The 27,644-nt window shown below is 34.7% G+C and overlaps 2 protein-coding genes, 1 long non-coding RNA gene and 1 other non-coding gene across 4 annotated transcripts; 2 read left to right on the top strand and 2 right to left on the bottom strand.

The window, feature by feature from the left end:
- Nucleotides 1–368: 368 nt before the first annotated feature.
- Nucleotides 369–458, top strand: LOC113776587. Its single transcript, XR_003469076.1, has one exon. It is a non-coding gene; the product is annotated as a small nucleolar RNA R32/R81/Z41 (small nucleolar RNA).
- Nucleotides 459–1,847: 1,389 nt separating this feature from the next.
- LOC113772938 lies at nucleotides 1,848–4,897 on the top strand. Its single transcript, XR_003468725.1, has 3 exons — nucleotides 1,848–2,048; nucleotides 4,055–4,112; nucleotides 4,666–4,897. It is a non-coding gene; the product is annotated as an uncharacterized LOC113772938 (long non-coding RNA).
- Nucleotides 4,898–15,477: 10,580 nt separating this feature from the next.
- LOC113773981 lies at nucleotides 15,478–21,329 on the bottom strand. The gene is made up of 2 exons (XM_027318567.1): nucleotides 20,726–21,329; nucleotides 15,478–15,716 (listed from the first exon to the last, which is right to left on the bottom strand). The coding sequence occupies exons 1-2, from the start codon at nucleotides 21,327–21,329 to the stop codon at nucleotides 15,478–15,480; spliced, it is 843 nt and encodes a 280-aa protein (XP_027174368.1).
- Nucleotides 21,330–26,914: 5,585 nt separating this feature from the next.
- LOC113773980 (endoribonuclease Dicer homolog 2-like) lies at nucleotides 26,915–27,644 on the bottom strand. Its single transcript, XM_027318566.1, has 3 exons — nucleotides 27,639–27,644; nucleotides 27,484–27,534; nucleotides 26,915–27,366 (listed from the first exon to the last, which is right to left on the bottom strand). The coding sequence occupies exons 1-3, from the start codon at nucleotides 27,642–27,644 to the stop codon at nucleotides 26,995–26,997; spliced, it is 429 nt and encodes a 142-aa protein (XP_027174367.1). The 3' UTR covers nucleotides 26,915–26,994.

Below are 27,644 nucleotides of genomic sequence, written 5' to 3'. Positions count from 1 at the left end.
GAACTCCTGAGTTCATTTGATACATATCAACAATTTTGACAAAGCGAGTTTTTTATAGGCACTCTTAGAAGACCTCATCATTATTCTCTCTCCAGCCTTTTTTTTTTATCTTTTTCAACACTGGATAAATTTTCTCAACAAATTTCTCTCTCAGCCCTCCGTGGACGCTTTTTCATGTTAAACAACTATGTAAATCTCTTATCTTTTGCACTTGCAGGTACGTTAGGAAGGTTTCAACTTTTATTTTCTTCATATTTTTTGCTCAAAATTCTTTGGGTTTAGTAATGGTTCTTCTTTTTGTCTTCATATTTTTTTCTTAATAGGTATCGAATTTTTTATCTTAATAATTTCACCTTGTATATTAAGGAGGATGAATATGATGAAAGTAATAAAAGGTATTGATGAAATTTCTTCATTTTATTTATAATAGTCTTTGCTACGTTCTTTCTGATTCATTCTCCAAATTAATAGAGGAAAAAAAAAACAGTTTCACTTAAACTAAAGAAAACGTAAAAGCAAAACAGATGCCCGTGCAATGCACTAGGTGACAACTAGTTAGTAATGAGATAGTTGGCATGACCACATTCCAAAGTATCTTCTGCATAAATTAATTATTTGTACTATTAACATAACAACTAGTTGAACTTTGAAGCTCTTGTTTTGGTAAGTTAGGGAAAGAAAAAAATTCGTGAACAGTTTTGTCTTTAAAGCTTGGTTAGTCAACTTCATATTTTGATGCTCCATTTTAGAAAAAGGAAAATGGCCATTTTAGTCCATTATCTTTGGAGTTTGATCAATTTAGTCCCTTATTTATCACTGTAGCCATTTTACTTTTTTATCTTTACAAAAAAAATTAAATAATCTAGGATATCAAACAGAAAAAATGAAAATCTCTAATGGAATTAGTTAACTGCAAGCCATGTGAAGTACTTGTGAGGACCTCAAAAATTTCATTATCCTCTGGAAAATTAAATCAAAATATTATTGAAAATATTAAAATTATCCAATAATATGTATTTATATTTAAATAATATTGTTTTCAATCATTCAAATGTTACATTTCAATTTATTTGAATTTTTAAGATTTAATTGACGGTTCGTGTTCGGCAAAGCCCTAAGTTGAATTTTCGCGCACCGACGCGCGAATTAGTCCTAAGTTGAAATGTAGTATATGTAGAGGCTATAAAAAGGTATAATTAAGTTGGAGAAATGTTAGATGAGGAATGTGAGGACTCGCAATTTATTTCTTTTAAATTCCCATTCTGAGGTTATTTAATTAGTTAATTGTTCAATTATTTCGAATATTATTTTCTAGCCCTATTGGACCCAATTCTATAGCATTATAGCTCATGAGTAATTTTAAGGCAATTAGTTCGCAATTCAAGTCTTGAAAGTTGTTAAGTGTGAATAGTGCCCGTAGGCTCAGGAATAGTAACTGACTTGAGAGTTCATGAGCTCGAATAATGGGAGATTTATACCCTAGTCCTAAAATAGGTATTTCTATGCCTAAATATCCATGTATTCGTTAGAAATGCCATCGTTATAAGAATTTCTCAAAAATTTCACCTTATTGCGCATAAGTGGGAAATACGTGTTTTACGCGCGCGATTTATTTGAAAGACTTTAGAACCTTATTTTGAGGTCATTAAGAGTGAATGATAATTACATGAATATATGTGCATTAGAGGTTTAGTGCACAGTTAAAACAAACCTCAGAGGAAACGGGCGCGAAACGCGCGCGCGATACACTGTTCACGGTTGACTTGGGAGCACAAAAGTTGTACCACACTCAAGCTTCTCAAGGAAGCTTTCCATTTCAGATTTTTCCCTCCTTTTCCCCTCACCATAACCGCCGGTCTCTACTCTCTCTCACACTCCAAATTTCACAATTTTTCCTCCACCATTTTCTTGCTCCAATTCACACCAAATTCACCACACAAGCTCAAGACAACTTGGACAATCACTTGGACAAAGAAGGAGCTGCACATTCACGGATTTTCTTGGGGCTTTTGGGACACCAAAATCTGACCTTTTAGCACACAAGTAAGGTAACCATGATCCACTCTTCAATTCTTATTCAATGAAGGCCAACTCACACTTAAGAGCTTGATTATGCTTATGGGTAGCTTATTATTGTTGGAAATTGTTGAATGTGGGCTCCATGAACTCCCACTTTGAGTTGATGGCTGTGATGATGTTTGATGATGGTTTTATTGTTGAATTAGTGCTTAAGGAAGTAGATTAAAGGTGCATTATTGCTAGAAACTTCATTGAGCTCTTGAAGCAAAAAGTTCCGATTCTACCCCTGCCAAGACCGACCTTTTTCATGCGAAATTCTGAGGTTTTAATGGCTTGTATTTGATGTTTATGTGTTGTTGGAGTTGTGTGTAAAGTTTCATTGAAAGATATTGAGGTTTGGTTGACCAAAGGTGATGAATTCCAAAACCAGCAAAATCTGGAAATTTTTCCCGTATGGCTCAGGCAGCCATTTTGTTTCGATCATAACTCTGCCCTCCGACATCGAAATTGAGTGCCGTTAGCGCCATTAGAAACTAGACTCTTCCAGCTTTCCAACGGTGTAAAATTCACATCCTGGTTCCACCTGAATGAACCGTGGCAGTCTTTTAAAGTTACCTGTCCTGCTCTACTGGTTCACTGGAAGCCAGGATATGAGCTGCGTTTTGTTGCCAGATTTCTAGCTAGTTATGAGTTGAATTTTAAAACGATTTCTTCTGAAAAATTGTATCCCTATGAGTGTAGTTTCCAACGCTACCAACCATGCTCAAATCTAAGTTGAATTGAATGAGATGTGACCAAAATATGAAAACTGCTCTGCTGTTGAACCAAACTGTCCAAATTTTCCCAGTTTGTGTTCGAGTTTTTGATCTGATTCTTGACAAGAAATTGAGCTTCATGGATTGTGTAAATGTTAAGCTGAATGTCTATGGTCATTTGAGGGAAAATTCACCACTTTCGTAGTTGAAATGATGTTGAGGAATTGAAGGAAAAGGAAGGTATATGCTGTCCAAAAAAATTAAATTTCTGGAAATTTTCCAGATTTTAGATGAATTTTGGGGGTCAATTTTGACAAATTTTTGAACTACTTGGGCTGTATACATGTTAACCTATATGGGTAGTATTGTTTGGGTGAAAATGTAGCTTTTGGCTAGTTGAAAAATTTTGGATAAATTGAAGGCGAAATGGACTACTTGCTACCGAATGCACCTGAAATTTTTCCAGCTTTGAATGATAATTGTGAACTGTTTTCATGATAACTTGAGCTCAAATGATTTGTGTATTAATTAAGGGGTTTGTATAGCTCAATTTGGGACAAAAATCTAGTAGAGGTTACGTCCAAAAAGTGGACCAAAATCTTATTCTTCAAGAAGATACCAAAACAGAATTTTTGTTTGAAATTAGAAATGGTTTGATGTTTGGATTTCATTGTGGGTAAATGTGGACCAAAGTTGTCCCGAAAATGTTTTCTAGCATTAACCGTTGTTACTAGGTCCACTTTGAGTTGATAACCTTGAATTTTATTAGACCAAATGCCCTATTTTGAGGAATTTGTCAAATCTGGAAATTTTCCTAAAAACTCAAGTTTTTGCCTTCATGAAAATCATTGGACTAAGTTGGTCGTGGAATTTGGCAAACTTAAGGAGTTTCTATTTTATAGAAATTCTAACGACTAGTTTTACTTGGTTTATATGATTGCCTCTTAAAGGAATTTCCCAAGATATGTTTGGGAAAAATTTGAGGGGAAAATTCCTCTAAATGGTTTAAATGTGATTTTTCTCAACTTGTGACACCAAATTGGTGTTAAATGGCTTATATGATTCTAGAACTTGGATGTTGGAATATTTGACGAATTTAGCAAGTTTTTGGGTTTTAAAGAAACCTCAAAATTTAATTTCACTCGATTTGTGGATTTCACTTTGAGAAAACGATTAATACTAGTTTGGAGATTTTTGAGTGAAATTAAATGCTAGTTGACTCGAGTTAAATTCGCCAACTCAAAAGTGGAAATTTATGTGAATTATTTGTATGATTTTAGGAGTTGGTGAAGAGCACAATCTCGATCAAAGTTTGGAATTCTAGACACTTCACTTGAGGTGAGTGTCTCTTGCATGAATCGTGTTTAACTGCTAGTTGAACTACTTGTTAAAAGTACTTGCTAGAGATATCATGAAATGTTATATGCTATGTGATTGCGTGAAATGCCACAAGTACAAGTGTTGCAATGTCGATTGGAGCGTGGTCTCGTCGACTAAATAAACCAAACGGATGCACGTACCACGCTCTATTAGAGTGGGAGGTACCTCTCTGCCGTCTTGGTAAAAGTGCTTGCAATATTCGTGTTGGAGTCGGGCCCGAAAATAAGGGGGAAGACGTTGCTAGGAGATGTGTAGATTAGGGAAAATGTCTACATGGAGTTTAGGTAGTGAAAGTTGACGGAGTGTCAACTACTATAAATTTTCTGATCAAGTGCGTGGACTTTGGCTCCTGAGAGCCCCGTATCCTTTTCTTTTCATGTTATTTTGCTTTCTTAAATTGTTAAGTGCTTACTTGTCTATTTGTACTTGTTAAATTGCCTTATGTGAATTGCATGTTTCGAGGCACCACTGAACTATTGGCTCATCCCTTCCAAATTGTTTTCCTTGACAGGTTCTGAAATGCATGAAGTCTTGGAGAACTAGAACAGAAATGTTATATTTTGAATGCCCACTTTTGTAATTGTACTTTTGGAAACGTTAGTATCTTTTGGATGATTTTTGTGTTTTTGGGAAAATGTGAATCCTGTGGTGCTTCTGTGCCCTGGATTAGGAACTTTAAATTGTAAATTAAGTTGAATTTAAGTATACTAAGCTCGACGTTTTCGTTGGTACTTGGAATTGTGTTTTGGGCTGTATAAGTTGAATTGTATGAATTATTTAAGTACGTGACTTGCTCGATAAGTAAGGTTTATTTTCGATTTATATTTGGTGAAATTAGTTACTAGAGTGCGTGAGTTCTAGCGAGAGCTAGGCAGGCGACCCGCCAACCCTTTGGTTCGCCTTAGGGAGAAGTGGGGCCGCCACAGTACTAAAAATGACTATTTTGGTCTATTACCATCAAGTTCATGTCTAATTTTATCTTTTCAGTAATTTAAACTCGCATTTTCACAAAATAAAATCACTGTAGGACTTTTAATGAGAAACTAGAAAACCATAATAGACATATAAGGGACAAAATTGGACATGACTTTGAAGATAGTGGACCAAAACCATCATTTCTAATAGTGCACATGCCTTATATGTGACTAATTCTGTCAAAAATTTCTAATTTTTCATTAGAGGTCTTAAATTGGCATTCTTTTGCAAAGATAAGAGACTAAAATGGTCATGGAGATAGACAAGGGACTAAATTGGCCAAAATCCAAAAGATGAAGGATCAAAATGGCCATATTCCTAAAAAAATGTGAAGACTATTATGAGCATTACTCCCCACACTAAACGTATTCCCTCTGACCCAATATTAGAGTTGTTTTATGCGAATCCAATTTTTTACAGAGACATGATAATCATATGTCTAGATGAGATGGCATTAATAAATTGACAAAAGCATCCTTTGAATTCAAAATATTTTCTTAATAGATGTGTATTAGAATTTTAAAAGTTGCTTTTTCAAATGACAAGATTGGAAAGCATATATTAAATTTGAAATGGTGACTCTTATTTTGAGACATCAATAAAGTGAAAATATAACAATAACAATGGGATGGAAGGAGTAAAGAGGATTATAAAAATTCAAAATGGTAGATTATTAATTTAATGCACATATATTTCTACACTAATATGCGTTTAAGTATATATTAATTTTCTTTCATATAACATCATGACTCCGCCAGTAATTCACTTGACATTTCCAATTATGCTTCATTCACATTCGATTTCTTTAATAATTTCTATGAACAGTCGATGCTTTAAAATGATCTCAGAAACAGATACGAAGACGATATGACCTTATGCTGAATGTTGAGTTACGCTTCCCCTTCCCAGTTGTTAACTGTTGAATTTAGTCAGGAAAATGAGCAATATCTGATCATTTAGGTGGCAAAATTACTAATTGCAGCTTCATGTGTTTACGTGTTTGGCTAGTTTTCACAACAAAATGGTATTGTTAGTCTGCATGGATGTCAAACATTTTAGACATATGCTCTCAATTCCAAAAAGCTAGTTGAAAACAATTCAATTATTTTTGAAAAACCAATTTCGGAAAGATTTAAGCCTCTTAAATCTGGGAAAGATTTTGAAAAACCAATTTGGGAAAGATTTAGTCAAGGTTCAACCAGTGATTCAAGCCTCTTAAGTTTCAGAAATTTTCCCTTGAATAACCAGCTTCTTGTCATCCAATAGCTCAAGAGTAACGTAAAAGAAAAATTAATAGATACTTAGAATCATATTAGGGTAGAAATATATGCGTCTTAAACTGATATTTTACCATTATGAATTTTTATAATCCCTTTTGTGTGTAGGGTGGTGTAACTTTTGGAAAATTGCTGTTGACCGATGTGGCTAATAAAGTTATCTTGAAAGCTATTACACGATTTCAAGGTACATCTAAATTATGGTAAGCTCAAACAAACAATTCATCTTTCATCAAGATGGTAATGACATAACAAAGGACTAATACATGGCTAAAGTTTGTACTTTCGTTTGAGTTTCTAATTATAGACACATACAAACAAGGTCTATTATAAAATAAACATGACATTTATGAAGTTCTTGACATTATGGGTGTCAAATTCATGGGTCATGCTATGGCCTAATATGTCGAGGTTTGCTTTCCAGAATTGCACTTTTACCATTACGAAATCCTTTAACTCTGACGGTACGAAATCCTTTAACTCAAAAGTGGTTTCAAAAATGGTATCTTGGAGGGACTATTTATGACTGTGGTTTTATGTACAATGAAAGTTACTGGTGACAATATTTTAGTAGTTTTAGGTGAAATCCCTTATATCGAAATGATTTTTATAGCTTTAAAACAAATTCTTGGATGAGGGTTTTGGGATTCACCATTTGAGGGTGTGGTAGCTTCTGATGATGAATTTATAGGTTTTTTGGATGGTAAAGCTTTGTATTAGCTTGTGAGAGATTGGAATTTCATTGATATTTTTGCTATTGCCTTTAATCTTCAAACTGAGATTGGAATTTCTTTGATAGCTTTGTTGCTGCCTTTGATCTTCAAACTTAGCAATTACTTGATCATCATGGTGATAGCATTCACCCGAATTAGGAGAAAGGCTTGCTATAACAACATATACACAACATACCAATCAACAATGACTTATGATAAACGTTTAATCCTAATATGCAGAAGTAATTATCTTCTTTCTCGCAAAACAACAACGAAACAAGGCATGAAAATTTATAAAAGTTATTCAAATGGTAGGGTGGCTAAACCCCTACCATACTAGGTCGTTTTCTTTGAAGGAAAAATGATAAAACTAAGAACATATTACATTAAGCACAAGATCTGCTCCTACGCAATTTTATTTACTTAAAAGTAATGCATTAAGGATTTTGCTTACTTGAATAAAAGATATACAATGGAAATAAAGGTAACTTGAAATCTTGAATATATTATGGCTTCACATGGAAATCAAGTTCCATCTATTCAGTTAAGAATTTTTTTGTAAACTGCCACAAAAAGCCAAATACGAGTTCTATGATATAATGTAGTAGAAAATTTGGAATTAACTTTTTGCCCCTTTGCTAATTTTTTCTAAGTTTAGACTTAGAGGAGTCTTTTTCCAAATGAATTTTTGTGTATTATGCATCATTTAGAGGACTATATTTTTTTGATTAGTAGCCTACGCCTTCGGGAGGACTAACTACTTGGCTTGCATCCTTAGGAGGGTTGTCCGTTTATTTTCACGAGATCTCATTTAAGTATAGTGTCTTTCAATAATCCAAGATAGCTAAAGTTTTAAGAGTTTTCTTAGAAGTTTTTTGAATATAATAGGAATTCATTAATCAACTAGAAGATATAAGATGATGAAGCTTGTCCACCCCTGAGTTGATTACATCATGAACTTTTGGATTTCCTAGAAGGAACGTGTTAGAAGCTCTTGTTGAAAATAAAACTTCAAATGGAACGAGTTAGAAATCCAGGATTTCTCTACACAACCTCTCGTACTTATGTCCTACTTCTCACAAAGAACTGCTTTACCAAGTCTTTTGAGATACTCTACAAGATGGACGAAATGGTTTTTGATAACTTGGAAAAGTTCCTCCTCAGTAACTTCCTTTGTTTTCTTTTCTCCTTTAGTGAAGTCATCATCACCATACTCACTTCATTCATGTTCTTCTAGGATATCCACAAATACTTGCTCGAGCTCTTCATCAGAGTCATTCCCTTTTTTTCTATGTTTACTTCATGACCATGCACTCTCTCTCTTAAGGTACATGCCAATTTGTACAAGTAAATAAAATTTTCTTTCTTTTGCCTTTAAGAGATGCAATGTAGCATTTCCAAGCAGCAACTTGAACCTCTTTCACTTATTCTATGCAAGCTTTAGTAGTTAGGGAACTTTATTATTTGATGGACAAAAGAGAGAATAGCCTCAAGTGAAGCGATAATAAGACTCCCGATAATGCATTACACGGAGAAGAATCTACTATCACTTCAAAGTCCACCCTCATGTTTACTACTTTTGGTGGTGGCCTAAGAAAACAAGAGCACTAGTTTCCCCATAGAAGTTCACTAGTGGAGTAGAGCTTGTCTATCCTTTTAGCTTTTGCTGGAATTGTTACCTACTAGTTTCACATTAGGATAATGCTATGGTGACTCAGCTTCACCTCACTTTTGAATATTTTAGTGATAAAACTAGTTATAAGTAGTTCCCACAGTCTATACCAGTACTTTTAACGATTATTTTGTTACCAGTCATTCAAGTTTCTTGAGTCCCAGAAACTTGAAAAGTATGGTAAGAAGGTAAAGTAGTAAATTTGACCATAAAATTGGTAAATTCAGCCATAAAAATAGTAAGCTTTAATATCATATAAGAATTACTTCTTCATTGCAAAAATGGTAAAATGAAATTTACAAGTTCTTTCACTAATTTTACCAAAAAAAAGTGTCACATGTCCTCTTAAACCATCTCTAATTATTAAAAAAAAAAGATTATTGTTGAGTCCCATTGTTTCCCCACCCCTTTTAATCCATTTTGATCTCAAGGCAAAATATATGCGACTGTACTACCAATTTTTCATCAATACTTCATAAACCAAAACCCAAAATCCTTAGCAGTTTGTTATTGATATCAATCACTAAATCTTTCTTAGCTTTGAAGGATCTCTCAGTTTCAATTGATGTTGCTTTGATCTCCTAATCAGAAGTGGCCGAGGAGTAGACAATGTCAATTATTTAGAATTTTTGTATTAAAAAAGTATAACCTTTTGAGAATAAGCAAGCTGCAGTATGATTATCTCCGCGTTCTGAAGCTGAAAAACTTTTTGCTCAATAGAGTTTGTCAATTTTTTGCTTTATCTGTAGCGTTGATGAAAACAGTTGTTTCCTTTCCGCTAATCATGCATTGCTAATTCAAAAAGTTATGTTCTTTCCACCAAACATGCATTGCTAGTTGAATTCATTTGCCATTATAGTTCTCTGTGGTCAATAATTTGCATGCTGGCTTCGCCCTTTCTAAATTTAGAGGGAGTGGTTAGTTGGAAGGATAGTGTAAGAACTAGCGAAAGGAAAAGGGAGGGAGGATTGAAGGAAACTTAGCAGCTATACGTTGCCAGGCTAATTAGAGCAAGGTGATTTTTTTGGTATAGTTCAGTGATTTACTTGAGAAACAGTAACATTAGATGAAAAAGTGGGAAGGTATTTTGATTATAGGGTAAATTGTGCTATCAAAATAATAAGTTTGAATACTGATTTGGTAAACATTAGTTTTGCCAAATTCACTACTTAATAGCACAAACTTACTATTTTATATGTGAAACCTACACGAAGTTGGATTAGATTAATTCCAATAATAGTAAGTTTTGAAAAACAAATGGTAAATCTTATTAATAAAAAGGTATTTTTTGTAAGGGACTAAAATTTACTACTACATTGCACAAACTTACCAATATATTAGTGAAACTTACTTAAAACTTGGTTAGTAAATTCTTTACAATTATACTAAATTGTGGAAGATAACTAGAAACTTTGTGTATTGAAATGGTAACTTATATGGATGACTAAAACTTATTACTTTATTGTCCAAACTTACCATTTTACTTGAAAAACTTCCATACAGCTAGACTAGTAAGTTTAATGAGATCAACAGTAAGCTTTGTCAGATAAATGGTAAATTTGACTAATAAAAAGATAATTTTCAAAATTAACTTTTTTATTGCACAAACTTACTATTTTACTTGAAAAACTTACATACAACTAAATTAGTAAGTCTAATCAAAATGATAGTAAATAAAAAGGTAACTTTTAAAATTTGCTACTTTATTGGACAAACTCACTAATTTACCTTAGGAACTTACCTGTCACTAAAGTGAGTAAGTTTGACAAAAAAAAATATAGTAAATTTCATTACAAAAATGGTAAGATTAAATATTAAAAAGGTAAATTTTGTTAAGTAATTAGAACTTACCATTTTACAAGACAATCTTATGCATTGAGTTGGAAAAGTTACATGTACTTTTGGATGAATTATTTAATTCACACAAAAAAAGGATGCAAAAGACTCTAAATTGTCACAAAAGGAACGAAAACCGAATGTTCAAGTCAACTACCATTATTTTATATTAAGTCACCTATCGACATCTGTACCATAGCACTATTTATCAATAATTTTAGATCCATCCATCCTAAATTGAAGACAGACAACTTAAATGTTTCATGTGCTATCATAAATATAACAATTTAATTTACAAATGCAAAGCAGACAAAACGAGAGATTACACACAAGATAGAATATTTCCGATAATTAAATCTAACACATTTGTGAGCTATCGGTATGAATTTAGAACATACGTTGATCACCAAATTTGCAGTGCATCGATAACCTCTGCCATCAAAGCACCAAAATTTTAAAATTTTGGTTAAATATCTAATAGCATTCTTATATGTTTATGGGAATCATTAATTTTGCACTAAGAACTAATGAGACAACACTATAATTGCAAACTCAAAATGCAATATTTTGTAAATCTACAAATGAATCTGAACAAGATTTGGCTCTGTTTGGATATTGCTATTTTTTAAAAATTAGTTTTTCAAATACAATGTTACAGAAATAAATTAACAAAAACAACTTCAAAAACATCAACCCATAAAAAACAACTCACAGATACAATAATAATAATAATAATAATAACAACAATAATAATAATAATTCTACCACTGTTATAAAACTAATCAAATAAGCTACTATAATATCAAGTGAAATATTGGAGAAAGAAGTAGAGAAAGAAGTAGAGAAATGGAGAGTAATATTCTTATATTCCAATAAGATACAAAAGTCCTCCCAAAGGGTCTCAATGTACCTCTATATATAGGCACTACAAAATTAAAGGTACATAAATCTTATTAAACATCCACTACTACAATAATATGAAGAAACCTATGAAACGGTTTCTCCACTACATGAATGGATTTATGAATTGTAACTTATATACATAAGTAGCCATAAAATCATGAATTAATCCCCTTGGGAATACAAAGGGACATCCACATTTTTGTTATTTCATAACACTCCCCCTTGGATGTCCATTACACAAAGAATATGCCTCGTTAAAACCTTACTAGGGAAAAATCCAGTGGGACCAAAAACCCTAGTGAAGGAAAAAGAGTACACTATTCTTGTGTAATAATTTCTCCCCTGATGCAAACGTCATTTGAGATCTTTTAATCGTTGCATTCCAATACTCTTCACCAATTTCTCAAATGTCGCAGTTGGTAATGCCTTGGTAAATAAATCGGCCAAATTATTATCTGATCGGATTTGTTGCACATCAATTTCACCATTCTTTTGCAAATCATGAGTAAAAAAGAATTTTGGTGAAATATGTTTCGTCCTATCTCCTTTAATATATCCTCCTTTCAATTGAGCTATACAAGCTGCATTATCTTCATATAATATAGTTGGAGGATTTTCTTTTCCGGAGGATAACCCACAATTCTTCCGGATATAGTGGGTCATTGATCTTAACCAAATACATTCTCGACTGGCTTCATGAATTGCTATTATTTCATCATGATTCGATGAAGTGGCGGCTAGTGATTGCTTTGTAGATCGCCAAGAAATGGTTGTGCCTCCATATGTAAATAAATAACCAGTCTGAGACCTTGCTTTATGCGGGTCGGATAAATACCCAGTATCAGCATAACCAACCAATTCAGGTTTGGATTTATTTTAATAAAATAAACCAAGATCTATTGTTCCTTGGAGATAGCGAAAAATATGTTTAATACCATTCCAATGTCGTCTTGTGGGCGAGAAACTAAATCTTGCTAATAAATTTACTGCAAATGATATATCAGGTCTTGTACAATTAGCAAGATACATTAGTGCACCAATTGCACTGAGATATGGCACTTCAGGACCAAGTATCTCTTCATTTTCCTCTCGTGGTCTAAAAGGATCCTTATTAGGATCTAATGATCTGACAACCATTGGGGTACTCAATGTATGTGCTTTGTCCATATAAAATCGCTTTAATACCTTTCGGGTATAAGCAGTTTGGTGGACGAAAATTCCACCTTTCAAATGCTCAATTTGTAAACCAAGGCAGAATTTTGTCTTTCCAAAATCTTTGATCTCAAATTCTTTCTTCAAATATTCAACACTATTTTGAATCTCTTCAAGAGTTCCAATTAAATTTAGATCATCCACATATACCGCAATTATCACAAAATTTGATCCATTTTTCTTGATAAAAACACATGGACATATTGGATCATTGGTATAACGTTCTTTTGTCAGACATTCATTGAGACGGTTATACCACATACGTCCAGATTGTTTGAGGCCATACAGAGACCTTTGTAATTTAATAGAATAAATATTTTTAGGATTTGATTTGCATGCTTCAGGCATGTTGAATCCTTCGGAAATTCTTATATAAATATCATTTTCAAGATTCCCATATAAATATGCAGTAACGACGTCCATTAGACGCATATCTAATTTTTCATGTACTGCAAAACTCACAAGATATCTAAATGTGATAGCATCCACTACAGGTGAATACGTTTCATCATAATCAAATCCAGGCCTTTGTGAAAATCCTTGGGCTACAAGTCTTGCTTTATATCTCACAATTTCATTTTTCTCATTTCTTTTTCTCACAAATACCCATTTATATCCTACTGGCTTTACACCTTCAGGTGTTTGGACTACAGGTTCAAAAACTTTTCTTTTAGCCAGTGAGTCCAATTCAGATTGGATCGCATCTTTTCATTTTGGCCAATCATTTCTACCTCGACATTCATCAACCGATCTAGGCTCATGATCCTCGTCCTCTGCCATAATATCAAGTGCTATATTATATGCGAAAATATTATCAATAATTATTTCTTTTCGGTTCCAACTTTTCCTTGAAGTGACAAAATTTATTGAATTTTCTATAATTTCATTCTCTTCAAGAATTGGCTCTTTAGGAGCGACCTCTTCAGGAGGTTGAATTTTGTCAGTAATTGTTGATTCATCTACTCCTCTTTTCTTTCGAGGACTTTTATCTTTGGAACCAAGAGATCTCCCACGCTTCAGGCGTGCTTTAGACTCATTAGCACTTGTGATTTGTCCTTCAGGGACATCAATTTTAATCGAAGCATTTTCAGCAGGAATATGTGATTTAGTAACTCTTTTGGAGTCATTAAATGCATCCGGTAATTGATTTGCAATTTTTTGCAAATATATAATCCTTTGAATTTCTAATTCACATTCTTTAGTACGAGAATCAAGGAAATTCAATGATATTTTCCAAGTAATTTCCTTTTTCGGTTGATTTTTATCTCCCCCTAATGTCGGAAAATGTGACTCGTCAAAATGACAATCTGCAAATCTCGCAGTAAATAAATCACCTGTTAATGGTTCCATATACTTAATGATTGAAGGTGATTCATATCCGACATATATCCCCAATCTTCTTTGTGGGCTCAATTTACGACGTTGGGGCGGTGCAATTGGAACATACACCGCACAACCAAATATTCGTAAATGAGAAATATTCGGCTCATAACCAAAAGTTAATTGTAGGGGAGAATAAGTATGATAATTTGTCGGCCTAATTCTCACAAGTATTGTTGCATGTAAAATAGCATGTCCCCAAGCAGATGAAGGAAACTTAGACCTCATCAACAATGGTCTAGCAATTAATTGTAGCCGTTTAATAAGTGATTCGGCTAGACCATTTTGTGTGTGAATATAGGCTACAGGATGTTCAACAGTTATTCCAATGGACATACAATAATCGTCAAAAGCATGTGACGAATATTCACCAGCATTATCTAGACGAATTTTCTTTATTGAAAAATCTGGAAATTGTGCTCGCAATTTAATTATTTGAGCAAGCAATCTCGCAAATGCCAAGTTGCAAGTAGATAATAAACATACATGTGACCATCTAGTTGATGCATCAATTAACACCATAAAATATCGAAATGGTCCACATGGTAGATCTACAGGCCCACATATATCACCATGAATTCGTTCTAGAAATGCAGGGGATTCAGTCCCAACTTTAACTTGTGATGGTCTAATAATTAATTTCCTTTGAGAACAAGCAACACAAGAGAATTCATTGGCTTTTAATACTTTTTTATTTTTCAATGAGTGGCCATGTGAATTCTCAATTATTCGTCTCATCATTATAGATCCAGGATGTCCGAGACGATCATGCCAAATTATAAAATCATCGGGATGAGTAGACTTCTGGTCTACTAGGTGATGAATTTCAATTGCACTAATTTGTGCATAATATAACCCAGAAGAAAAAGAAGGTAATTTTTCTACTTCGCATTTTTTCCCATAAATGATACTTGTGATTAATAAAAATTCACCATTTGTCTCAGTCATTGTCTCGATATGATATCCATTTTCGCGGATATCTTTAAAACTCAATAAGTTTCTTCGAGACTTGGGAGAGAATAGTGCATTATTTACAATAATTTTAGTCCCTTCAGGGAGAAATATAGTGGCTCTTCCGGAGCCTTCAATCAATTTTGCACTACCACTAATGGTATTAACATTTGTCTCTCCCATTTTCAAACAAGAAAAATATTTTTTATTTTTCAATATGGTGTGCGTAGTAGCACTATCAATGAGACAAATATCATAATCACCATTATTTAATCCCAAATATTTGACATCTATTTCTTCTTCAGGAAGAAAATTTCAAACAAAAATAAATATTAATAAAGATGCGAAAATAAATATTCAATGGAAAGAAAATTACATGAAAGATATAAAGCATCATAAAATATCTAAATAATCATGGGATATTTGTTGACATCTTCGGGATGTTCAAAAAAATCAGCAACATCGAGGTGTGTCATGTCAGCATCATCACCATCATCATAGTCATTCTTTTGATCAATGAAATTTGTCTCAACACCTTTGTCTTTCTTTTTCAATGATGCTTGATAGAGGTCAACAAGATGTTCGGCCGTACGACAGGTACGAGACCAATGACCTTCCATACCACACCGGTAGTGTGAGAACCCTGAAAAATGGATATATAAACTAGTGCATATTTCATTTGCATTTCTTTTATTAATAACTTCTAGCATTACTTTTACTTGTTCGCAACTAAGTACGTAATAATAGGTTTATGTGAAAAATAATATACTTTTCCAAAGTTATGAAATTTCTTGGTTTTATTTGACTAATTAATATCTTTAGGGTTGGATTAAATTTTCGCCTTAAAATAAAATGTTAGAATACTTAATTCCTTTATACTAAATTAATGATAATTGAATCGTTAGATTTACTATCTTAAAATAAATTATTTAAGGCCTTATGATTAATTCCAATTAGTTGCTAATGTTAAATGTTAATAAGAATTACTAGGAACCTTAATATTCAAGTTTAATCGATAATTTATTCGCTAGAAATGGTTTAGGTATGTTAGAGTATAATTAGGCGTTTGAATCACACTTGGGAATAATTTTTAGAATTAAGTCAGATTTGCGAAATTAAGTCGAGGTTAGGGAGTAAAGTGAAAAGACTAAATTACCCTTACCTTACCTTTCAATGCAAACTAAACGAAACCTCTGACAACCAAATTTAATCACCGCAGCTTCTGGCCATTCACGTTTTATCTAATGCGATACGCTACCTATTCTTACACACGCAATCCTTTCTCTTAAGACCACGGCACACAATACCAGTCTCTTCATTTCACATCATTAAAACCACGGCACCACTATACTACCTAATAACATTCAATCCTTTTTCATATCACTACCGTAAACCATTTGCTCTATTTCACATCTCAAACCACAATTCCAATTCACAAACACAAGCCGCAACTTCAATTCATTCTCTGCACAAGTAAACCACGATACAGTCTCTTCATTTCACACGGCCCCACAATATCTTCATACTACCAAACCTTTCTTATAACACAAAACCATTCCTCCTTTCTAATACCGAGACACCACCTTCACCAATTCCATTTCCTCTACAAAACCTCACTCCAGCCACTACACTTTCTTTCCACAAAACCATCTCAGCTCTTCCTCTGTCTTAGTCCGAGAACAAGAGAGAGTGAGGACTACAGCTTGGGTTTCTTCGACAAAGGGGAGCAAGAGAGAGAGAGAGAGAGAGAGAGAGAGCCGAGCTTCTTGTTTCTTTTCTTGCTAATCCGTAAGCTGAGGGAAGAGACCAGGGAACCATCACCACCTTTGTCAACCTCAGACTAACATCCACCAACTGCAACCACCTTCATCACAACACCATTTCCAGCTGCAAAGTGAACGCAGGACCAAACCGGGTGCGTGAGAGCCGAGAGGAAAGAAGAAAATTCCAGATTTCTGTGCGTAGGTTTGGAGTGTATCTGAGGTAAATTTCTGGGCTAATTAAGTTAAGTATTATCAGAGGAAGTCTTATCAGAGGTTGCAGGTAATTTTAAGCAGCCGGTTATTGAAATCAAGGTCTTAGAAAAATTCTGCTTTGGAAGTAAAAGTTCTGCCGAGAATTTGACATGATATTTCCTCTTTGATCTGGTTTATTTGATGTTAATTTTGTGGTTTAAGCTTATAATCATAATTAGATAGCTAATAACAAGTAATTAGGCTCTGCATGGGGTCTATTAGTTTGCTAAAGCAGGAAAAAAAAATTAAGAGTGCAATCTGCCTCAGGGCATGATCAACCGAGCCAAGCAAGGAAAATTTTGGAAATTTTTGATGTTAACGGTTGTTGTTTGAGCTTGATTTCAGAACTGGACACATTTACTTGCTAGCCAGATAGGTGTAAACGGAAATTGAGAGTTTAAAGGCATGTTTAAAACCCTAAAATGAAATGAAAACAGAAAGCCCTTCATGCATTGATGCAACCGTGACTAGTTGGATGAGATTTCTGATTTTTTTTTATTTGTTATATGAACCTGGTTTTGAAGTGGAATTTTCAGCAACTAACTAGGTGTTTATATGCTGAAATTGAGTACCTAGCACCATGTTTAAACCAAGGGAAAATTTGATATAAAGCGTATTAGTGGCTGGAAAATGTTGGAGGCCGCTAGCCAGGTTGAACCAGCAATTTCAGTTTGTTTTTGGAGTTTAATTGGTTTTTGGTAATTTATTTTATTTTCCTGGAAGTATGATGGTTTGGAAGTACAATAGGGTTGTAAGTTTTAAATTGTATAATTTGTTTAGCAAGGAAATATTTGATATCTTGAATGATTTAACCAAACATGTGGGTATACAAATGCTGGAAACTTTCTTGTGGCTACCGAAAGTTGAGTTGAAATATCAACTTGGATTTTGGAAATTTTCTTGGACATATAATGGATGTCAATGCCTGGAAAATGTTGTTTTGAAGTTCTTTAAGAAGTATAAAGATGGTTTGAATAAAAACATTTTGGTGTTAAAAGAGAAAAAGGAATTTTCACAAGTGAAAAATGGAAATTTCAGATTTTCGGATGCCCTGACCAGTCTCAATAAAAGGTTGATATCTTGGTGTAGGAAAATCCGTTTAAGGCGCCGTCAGTGGCGTTTGAAACTAGAATCATAGGCCTTTGTCCTGTAGAAATTTTGTATTTTTCCTCCATGTGTACTGCTGTCTGTGAATTTTTAAAGTGGACTGTTATGCATGAATGTCCTGTTTCCTTGTGAAACAGAAATTGGGTTTTGGATTGAGATTTTAGCCTACTTGTGGTTTAAATTCTTGATTAAATTGTGGTTGGAAATAATTGATTTTGTCAAGGGCTAATGATTGATGAAGCCCTTGGCCATTTGAATGATTGTATAGGTACTACAGGGTGACGAAAGTTAATTGCTGGAATATCTTGGAGGCTTTACTTTTATTTTTATTTGCTTATGATGGGCTTGCTGAAACCAAGTGCTAATGATTGATGAAGCCTTGGTTGATCATTTTATTTTATTCAGAATTGCACTTGTTGAAATCTAGGGCTAATGATTGACGAAGCCCTAGTAATTTGCTATGTGATTTTTGCCATATTTTGATCTATATTATGATTTAGGAACGGAATTGGAGCTGTTGAAGTTGTATCGATCTTGTGAACTCGAGTGACTGTGGTCAAAGTAATCAAAAATATTTTCCAGCTAGTATTATAATATAAAAACTCAATATCTAGTGTTTCACCTAAAAAACTTTTCGAATCCGATAAGTTCCTTTAGCTCAAACTAGTCTTGATAGCTATAGTATTTTAATCCTATAGCTTTTGAAAATTCTAAGTCTTATTTCAATTTCTTTTCTTTCCTTAAGCTTTACATTTGGATAGCTAACTTTAGGAAAAATTTCAAAATACGAGATTTACAAATTTTAGTGAAAAGCCTGGGAGTCTTGCTCGGCAGGAAAACTCTATTTTTAGGAAAAATAGTTTTTGGGAATAAATCTTGCAAAAGCCGTATCTTTAGAGAAATGTTCAAAGTAACTTTTTAGCTTTGATATTCAGAGGTTTATCGACTTATTTCAATAAAATAATACTAGTTACTTCATTCTAGGAAAGTACCTCAAGGAAAACCATAGGAAATATCTTTTCTACTTTTGTCAAGTTTTAATCTAAGGAACTCTTGATATTTCTAAGGGAAAGTGAACTAGTAATATATTAAATATACCTTAATGACTATAAGCTTAAAAACTAAGTAGAAACTTATAGTTTCAAATTTTGGTTTTTTTTTAGGGTTTTTCGAGGACGCGGATTTCGATCCTCAACTTGATATCTGAACTCCGCTCTTGGTGAGTGTCCCTGCTTGTTCTATGCCTAATCGTTTAAAGTACTTCCTTGACTTGTTATGTGATAAGTTAAAAAAAAATTGGTTTCTGATCCATCGAAGTGAGCTGTGTGTACTTTATCACACTAGCCGTTCGAGTGGTGACTTGTGCAAAATATTTTCTCCTAAATCCTTGATTCAAAAATGGAGTTGCGTCGTTGGGTGAATCCCTCGACTTTTGTATCCAACTACCATGAATCTAAATGTAGTTACGTCGTTGGGTGAATTCCTCGACGCTTGAATCTAACTACAAAAGTCATTTGGGCGAATCCTTCGACGCTTGAATCTGATTGCAATCACGTCCTTGGGTGAATTCCTCGACGCTTGAAGCTGATTGCAATCACGTCTTTGGGTGAATCCCTCGACTAAATTTATACGGGTATATCTCGAGTATACTGCGTCGGTAGACGGAGTACGGGCCCGAAGCAGAGGTATGAACGGTGACGGGTTAGGATTAAAATAAGTGGATCTACATGGACCATAAGTAGTGAGAGTTGACGGAGGGTCAACTACGATAATTGGTGATCAAGCGAGGGAAATGGCTCCTGAGAGCCACGTATCCTACCTTGTGCTGTTATACGCTTTTCTAACTGTTTAAATTTGTGCAGTTATTAATCGCTGTTTGAAATTATGTGATTGCATGTTTTGGGGCACCACTGAGTTTTAGCTCACCCCACGTTTATTGTTTTCCTTAACAGGTTCTGGAAACTGAAAGCTGGATGCTACTTAAGTTTTTCTTTTGGACTGTATCTGAATTCTATAACTTATTCTGTGGGCTGTAATGTGTTATTTGGGATAGTGTATTTTCCTTTTTGGATTGCCACTTGAAGCTGAAAAATGTGTAAACCCTAATTTGATTACTTGGCTTGTAAGTTATATTATGGATATATGTATTTATCTGTTTTGATGGGTACGACTTATACTTCGGTTTTAGCACGTAGGTCGTTTAAGGCCTCGATCGGTTATTTTTATCATAGCTATCTCTGAAGTTAATGTGGCTTTAGGTATGATTCTATCCGGGGAAGATTGTTTTGTAATAGATTAGTTTATTTTTCGAAAGGTTTTGGGTTAGATTGCTTGCGTGAGTCCTGGCGAGAGCTGGGCAGACGGCCCGCCAACCCTTTGGTTCGCCTCAGGGGAAAGTGGGGTCGCCACAGGTAGCATTTTTCTTCATAAACTTTCTTTTCTCCATTTTTCTGATCGTAGTTATTTTCCCTCTTTTGGGAAACATTTTGTTGCTTGCCACGGTTAAAATTTTCACGGGGCACAAATTTACTACGATCACGTCCACGGCTACGGCCACGTCCCCGGCCTCCTCCACGGCCACCTCTACGGCCACGTCCACGACCTCGACTAGAATTTTGAAATTGGGTAGCATTCGCTTCAGGGAATGGACTTGCACCAGGTGGTCGGGACTCATGATTTTTCAGCAACAATTCATTATTTTGTTCAGCCAAGAGAAGACATGCAATAAGTTCAGAATATTTTTTAAACCCCTTCTCTCGATATTGCTGCTGCAGGAGCATGTTAGAGACATGAAAAGTAGAAAATGTTTTCTCTAACATATCTTCATCAGTGACTTTTTCGCCACATAATGATAATTGAGAAGTGATTCTGAACATAGCTGAATTATATTCGTTGACAGATTTAAAATCTTGCAGCCGTAAGTGAAGCCAATTATATCGGGCTTTTGGAAGAACGACCAACTTCAGGTGGTCGAATCTTTCTTTCAAATCTCGCCAAAGGACAAGAGGATCTTTAACAGTAAGATATTCTGATTTTAATCCTTCATCTAAATGATGACGAAGAAAAATCATAGCTTTGGCACAGTCTTGGTTTGAGGATTCATTTTTTTCCACAATAGTATTACCAAGACCCATTGCCTCAAGATGGATTTCAACATCCAATACCCATGATAAATAATTTTTTCCAGAAATATCAAGAGGTACAAACTCTTGTTTTGTAAGATTAGCCATAAGAAATTGAAATAAGATTTTGACTTAGAAATTTACCTCAAAAGTCACTTGAAGAAATACGGGCAGAATTTCAGCAAAATCTTGTGCTTCACTTTTGTTCAAAGTAGCGCCTCCGTTTTTACCTTTTTGCTCAAAAGTAGAGCTTTCGTGCTGATAACGTGTTATAAAACTAATCAAATAAGCTACTATAATATCAAGTGAAATATTGGAGAAAGAAGTAGAGAAAGAAGTAGAGAAATGGAGAGTAATATTCTTATATTCCAATAAGATACAAAAGTCCTCCCAAAGGGTCTCAATGTACCTCTATATATAGGCACTACAAAATTAAAAGTACATAACTTTTATTAAACATCCACTACTACAATAATATGAAGAAACCTATGAAACGGTTTCTCCACTACATGAATGGATTTATGAATTGTAACTTATATACATAAGTAGCCATAAAACCATGAATTAATCCCCTTGGGAATACAAAGGGACATCCACATTTTTGTTATTTCATAACAACCACTTCTTTTTCTTTCATCACCCACCACCGCCATCACTACCTACCACCACCACTGCCGCCATCCCCTCCCTCCTCTCTTCTCTCTCCTTCTCTTTCTCCCTCTCATTTCTTTTTCCTCTTCCTCCCTTTCCCTCATTCCTTCTCCTCCCTCCTCCTCTCCTTTCCCTTCCCTTTCGCTATGCCAGAAACTCCTTCCCCCTCTTCCTTCCCCTCCACTTCAGATCTGGTTGCTGGTGCATGGCCATCGAACAGACAGTCGCAACTAGCTTCTGATTGCGACCAGTTACTACTAGATCTGAATCTCTGGTTGTGACCAGTCATGGAGGGGGAGAGGGAGGGGGAGGGGAAAAGTGCCGGTGGGAAAAGGGAAGGGAGGGGAGGAAAGGAGGGAGAAGGAAGGAGGGGAAGGGGAGAAGAGAGAGAAAGAAGAAGGGGGAGAAAGAGGAAGAGAGAAAAGAAAGGAGGAAGGAGGAGGGAAAGGATGGTAGCGGTGGGTGATAGCGGTCAGTGGTGTAAACTTTTAAAAAATACCTAAAATGTTTTAAATTCTAAAAATACATCTGAAAAATATCCTTGAAAACACCCTAATACATCTATTAAAAAAGTTTTTCAAATACAATATTACAATAAAATTTTTGAAAAATACTCTCCAAAATACCTAATCCTTAGCGCAGAGAGAGAGAGAATAAACATACCTCTCTAAACAGCTGTTCTAAATGCAAACTACGATCATTTGAACCAACAATCTTTAGTATTAATAACTTCCATTATTATATCCAAAAGAAACTGCCCAAAAAAATGCAAAAAGAACTCGAAGGCGGCTTCAATTACACTTGTAATGGCCAAGAAATCTGATTCTTCACCTATTACACGCGTTTATTTTCACAATGGCCTTCTCCTTCGAAATTATTGCCAAATTATTGCATTTTCAAAATTTATTCCTTTGTTAATTTACTTGTTGCCACGTTGTCCACTTATATTCTTTCTTTATGAGAGTCACAATCCGCATCGATTGTTAATGACATTTCAACAGTTTAAATTTTACTACTTATGACGATCTCAAAGGTAAATAATAGATTGGCTCATATAATAGTGTGTTAACTTGGGTACTAATAATGACCTAGTTATATTCTCTTTTCTCTCTTTTTTTTTTTTGAAAAGGTTTTTGTTATGAGTCCAAAAATGCAAGAGAAATTTTTGTTAATTATCTTTTCCCTCTCCAGTGGAATTTTTGCTGTTCACAAAAACTGTGATATCACATATCTTGAAACGCTTACTCGTGTGTCAAACAATTTGAATTTTTATAAACTTCTTAAAATGTACAAAGTTAGGAGACCGCCATATATAAAATTGCATGTTACAAGAAAAAAGAGAGGAACTTGTAATATTATGATAAAAAATAATGCTAAGTAGGAATAATGGTAGGAAAAAAAATTTCCTCTGCAAATTTGCCATTTAGGGGGTGGTCGATACTTTTGAAGCACTAATTGTAAACCCACTTTCCTTTTTCAATTTGCTTATAGAATGTCCTTAGGGCAGCAAACAAAGAAAAATCATGTAATATATGGAAGGAAAGATCTACAAGTGATTCTTTTCCTTTGATAGGGAGCCTATGCGGCAATAACTAGATTAACAAGGGAATAAAAACTGATAGAGCATTACTTTGGATTATTTTTTAAAAAGTAGGTTATTTTAGCCAAAAACTCCCTATTACACATTAAAATTGTCTTAAACATGATTCAATTATTGATTTGAATGAGACCTATTATTTCAATGAGTTTTATTAGAAATTACAGGTTTCCGCAGATTTTTAAACTGATGGGCTGCCTCTTTGATGCTAATGAAAAAATTGATGGTTACATTAGAGGATAAGCTAGTCATTTTGCGTCCACAAACACTATTTAAGATGCTGATGCACCACGCACCAATTACATAAAAAGAGGGTACAGTAGTCATGTTATGCTAAAGTCCCCATTAGGGCTATAGATGAATCGAACCCTTAACTAATAGTTTAGCCTTGATTCCAGTTCGATTTTCAATGAACTTGAGGTCGAATTCGAATAAGAATTAAAATTTATTTATAGTATCAAATTGAGTTCAAACTTGTAGAAACTCGGCTCATTAAGGCTCGATTCGATTCCAATAATTTTTGATATTTTTTTATTTAAAATATCAGTATTGTAACAATTTAATATTAAAATTGAAAGATTAAATAAAATTTTGAGCCCTCGAATTGAGCTTGAATCCATCGAATATTAAATCGAATAGATGTCGAGTTTAGATTTTGAGCTCGTATAAGATTCGAGTTCAAACTCAAAACTTTCAATGGAACTCGAACTGTGGAAAGTTTGATTCAATTCGATTCATGTACAGCCCTAGTCCCTATCACAAAATTGTAAGGGTTAAAAACATAAAAGCCCCCTGTGGTATAGCTATTATACATAAAAACCCCTTGTGGTTTCAAATCATACCTATCGATACCCCATGGTTTGAAAGAAAGTGTATTTTCGACGGAAATCGTTAAAGGAAACGCAATTATCAACCACGCACTGAAAAGGAACGTGGTTGCTTCGGAAAATGGTTTTTTAACTCAAAGTTTGAGCTGATATACCTCTTGTGCCCTTGACAACTTATTAAAACTTCAAGCCAATCAGCTTCTTCGGCATTTTGCAGCAACCCAGTTTCTTTGACCATTTGCAAGCTCGTGCCTCCTTAAGATCGAGGAGGAAAATCTGCAGGCTCGTGCCTCCTTAAGTGCTAGTTTCAAAAGGTAAAACCTTTAACCATTTGGAATATCAATAAATTCTTATAATGAACTCTATATTTTTCTTTGTATAAATAGTGAAGGGAATAATTAAGAAACTGTACGATGATATCTTCCTCAAGCTCTCAACCAGGCAATGGGGGAAACGGACCTAGAGATCTTCATATCACTTCCATTCAGGAAGAAGAAAGACAACAACAGTTCCAGAAAAGGGTGACAGATAATAGTTTTGAGAACAATATGGAGGCTACCATGTCTCTGAATCCACTGATTAGACTGCCGATTTCTAGTTCAAGAAATGTTGAAGACTCTCTTGTAAGGCACTCTTTGGTCTCAACAAGGAGACCCCACAAGGGGCAGAGGCAAAAGCACCTCCGGCTGCTGATTGTTGAAGCCAAGGGAAAGAAAGGAATGGCAGCTCGTCAATACCAGAGGACTCCTCCCCCTCCTCTGCCTAAAATTGAGGATGATGGCAATCCCCGTTTTGTTATCTTCATCCGCATGGCAAATGTTTGAAAAATGGGTTCGAGAGCTTGAGCCAAACAACATCAGAATTTCCTTCAACCTGACTTTTCACATTAAAACAAAACAAATTATCTAGGGCTTTAAATAATTGACAACCATTTCCTTCTCAAAATTTTAATCCTGTAAGAGTTACATGCAAAATAAAAATGCAAACTTTTTCCATTTAAGTTGCTTAACAGAAAGAAATCCCAATCATCACCTAGCTGAAATTGGCAAAAGGACCAAAACGTATGCGAACTTCTCATTTGAGCAGAGATAGGGAGGGAAAAGGAAAAAATGACTAATTCCTTCAATTTTTCGCTTATATTGTTAGGGCATTTATGTCTTTTCACTGACCTCCGTTTCCTTTAACGATTTCTGTCGAAAATGCACTTTCTTTCAAACCATGAGGTATCGATAGGTATGATTTAAAACTACAAGGGATTTTTATGTATAATAGCTGTACCACAGGGGGCTTTTATGTTTTTAACCCAAATTGTAAATTAGTTTAACCTATTGCACTATCATACTTGTCATTCCTTAACTACCCCTAAAAGTAAAATCCAAACTCCATTTATATATGCATATGAATCAAAGAGTTTGGCTAACTGGTGCCCCGGGCCAATCAAGAGGGTTTCATGTGCTAATTTTTCAGTAAAAATAAATTAATTTGAGAGAGTGTATTATATGCAGGGGTACAATAAGTGTGAATGTATGCATTTACATCACATCTTTCTCGAATTTCAATTGTACCTTTATTTTCCTTACTGCAAATGATTGCTCTTCTCATGCTTGGTATTTTCATATTTGATGTAATTGAGACTCAATTTTATGGTTTCTTGGACTCTTTTGGGCAGTGATATTATTCTGGAAGACCCATGACTTTTTTTTTTTCCAACAATATTAAACAAGAAGCAACTAAATTCACCCCACGAGGGAATACCAAAAGGCTAGCTGACTTTTGGCACCCCCATGGAACTTAACTACAACTCACACACACCACTCACAAACGATGTGGGACTCAGGACGGGGAACAAGGGGACTAACCCTCTCACTCTGTTTTTACACCTCGCCACTGGTCAATTTTCTTTTGCCGACAATGTTAAACAAGAAGCAACTAAATTCACCCACGAGGGAATACCAAAAGGCTAGCTGACTTTTGGCACCCCATGGAGGAAGACCATGACTGAAGTCTCCTTTTTTTTGTTTTTGTTTTTGCTCTTTAGTGTTAAACCTGGACGAGTTCTTCTCTGATTGCAGTTTGTACTGAGTCAATCCATTTTTAGTAAATTCTCCACTTGCCAAAATAAATGGCTAAAACATGAAAGGTCATTCGATATTGTCATGAATAATTTCACCGAATAAATGGTTCCTATTAACGCCATCTACGGTGCGAAAGTTGTCGTCTTTGGTCTAATTTAATTTTGCTTTTCTTTTTAACCATAACCACACGACCGAAAAACAGAACTTCTGCGGTGTGAAAGTTGTACTCTCTGCCTCTCACGTTTTCCACTGAAATCCTTTGTCATTATTAATTTCAGAGGTTTGTAATAAGTTTCCTTTGCAATTAGTCACATTCAAATTTCGTGATTTTGTTTGCAAAAATTTTGTTCCAAATTATACTTTACCAGTACCGTTACAGGGTACTATGATGGAAACCGTGAAGGCGACAAAAACACCAACAATCTGAATCACCTTTCTGATGATGATGATGATGATGATAAGCAAGTTTTTTTTTTTTTTTTTGGAATAAAAACATCATCAGGATCTTATATGATCCAGCCATAAGGCTATCTGACTTGTCTGATATCACAAGACAGGCAAGGTTCTATGTGGCTCTCCCCGGTGTAATAATTTTTCTTTAGCATCTCCAGAATTTCCATGGATGCTATTTTTTCTGCTGTCTTCTTGTTTGCTGCAGTTAGTCCACAAACATAAATGGCACCATTTGCATTAACCTCAAGCTTGCCATCCTCCTCCTTCATGACAAAGTTCTCCTTCTGACACAATTCCTTCAGTTCCCTCCCAGGTTGGAGCTTTAGTGTCTCAGGGGTAACCAGAGGCTCAAGAAGTGGCTTTATGCTTTGAAATACAACGTCTTTGTCATATCCAGAATCAACGTATATAGCCCCGGCAAGAGATTCTATAATATCTGCAAGAATCTGAAAAATATGAGGTTGTTAGCAACTAAATACTCAAAGAAACATAAAACAAAAAAATTTAGCACAGCTAAAATAATAAAGATTGTTTTTTATTTCATATCAAAGATGGAGGATTACCTTGATTACTGGCTCTGACTCCCACCCAGAAGTCGAGTCTTGTGATGATTGCTTAAAATTTTTAACAATAGTGAGAATGCGCCGCTTCAGGTGTTGTGAATCATGTATTAGAATGTGCTGATGAAGTCCTGCTTTAATTGCAGTTCGTGCATAGCAGTCAT

This window comes from Coffea eugenioides, chromosome 6, assembly GCF_003713205.1.
Source record: "Coffea eugenioides isolate CCC68of chromosome 6, Ceug_1.0, whole genome shotgun sequence".
NCBI classification, from domain to species: Eukaryota; Viridiplantae; Streptophyta; class Magnoliopsida; order Gentianales; family Rubiaceae; genus Coffea; species Coffea eugenioides.
This window is presented reverse-complemented; position numbering and strand designations above follow the sequence as displayed.

Bases quoted from the DNA above. Each gene is read 5' to 3' on its own strand.
- LOC113773981 (XM_027318567.1), bottom strand. From the start codon at position 21,329: ATGGGTCTTGGTAATACTATTGTGGAAAAAAATGAATCCTCAAACCAA. The intron at 15,717-20,725 runs GTAAATTTGTGC...TCCATTTTTCAG, and splicing joins TAGCCGTGGACGTGATCGTA to GGTTCTCACACTACCGGTGT.
- LOC113773980 (XM_027318566.1), bottom strand. The intron at 27,367-27,483 runs GTAATCCTCCAT...CATATTTTTCAG, and splicing joins AGTCAGAGCCAGTAATCAAG to ATTCTTGCAGATATTATAGA.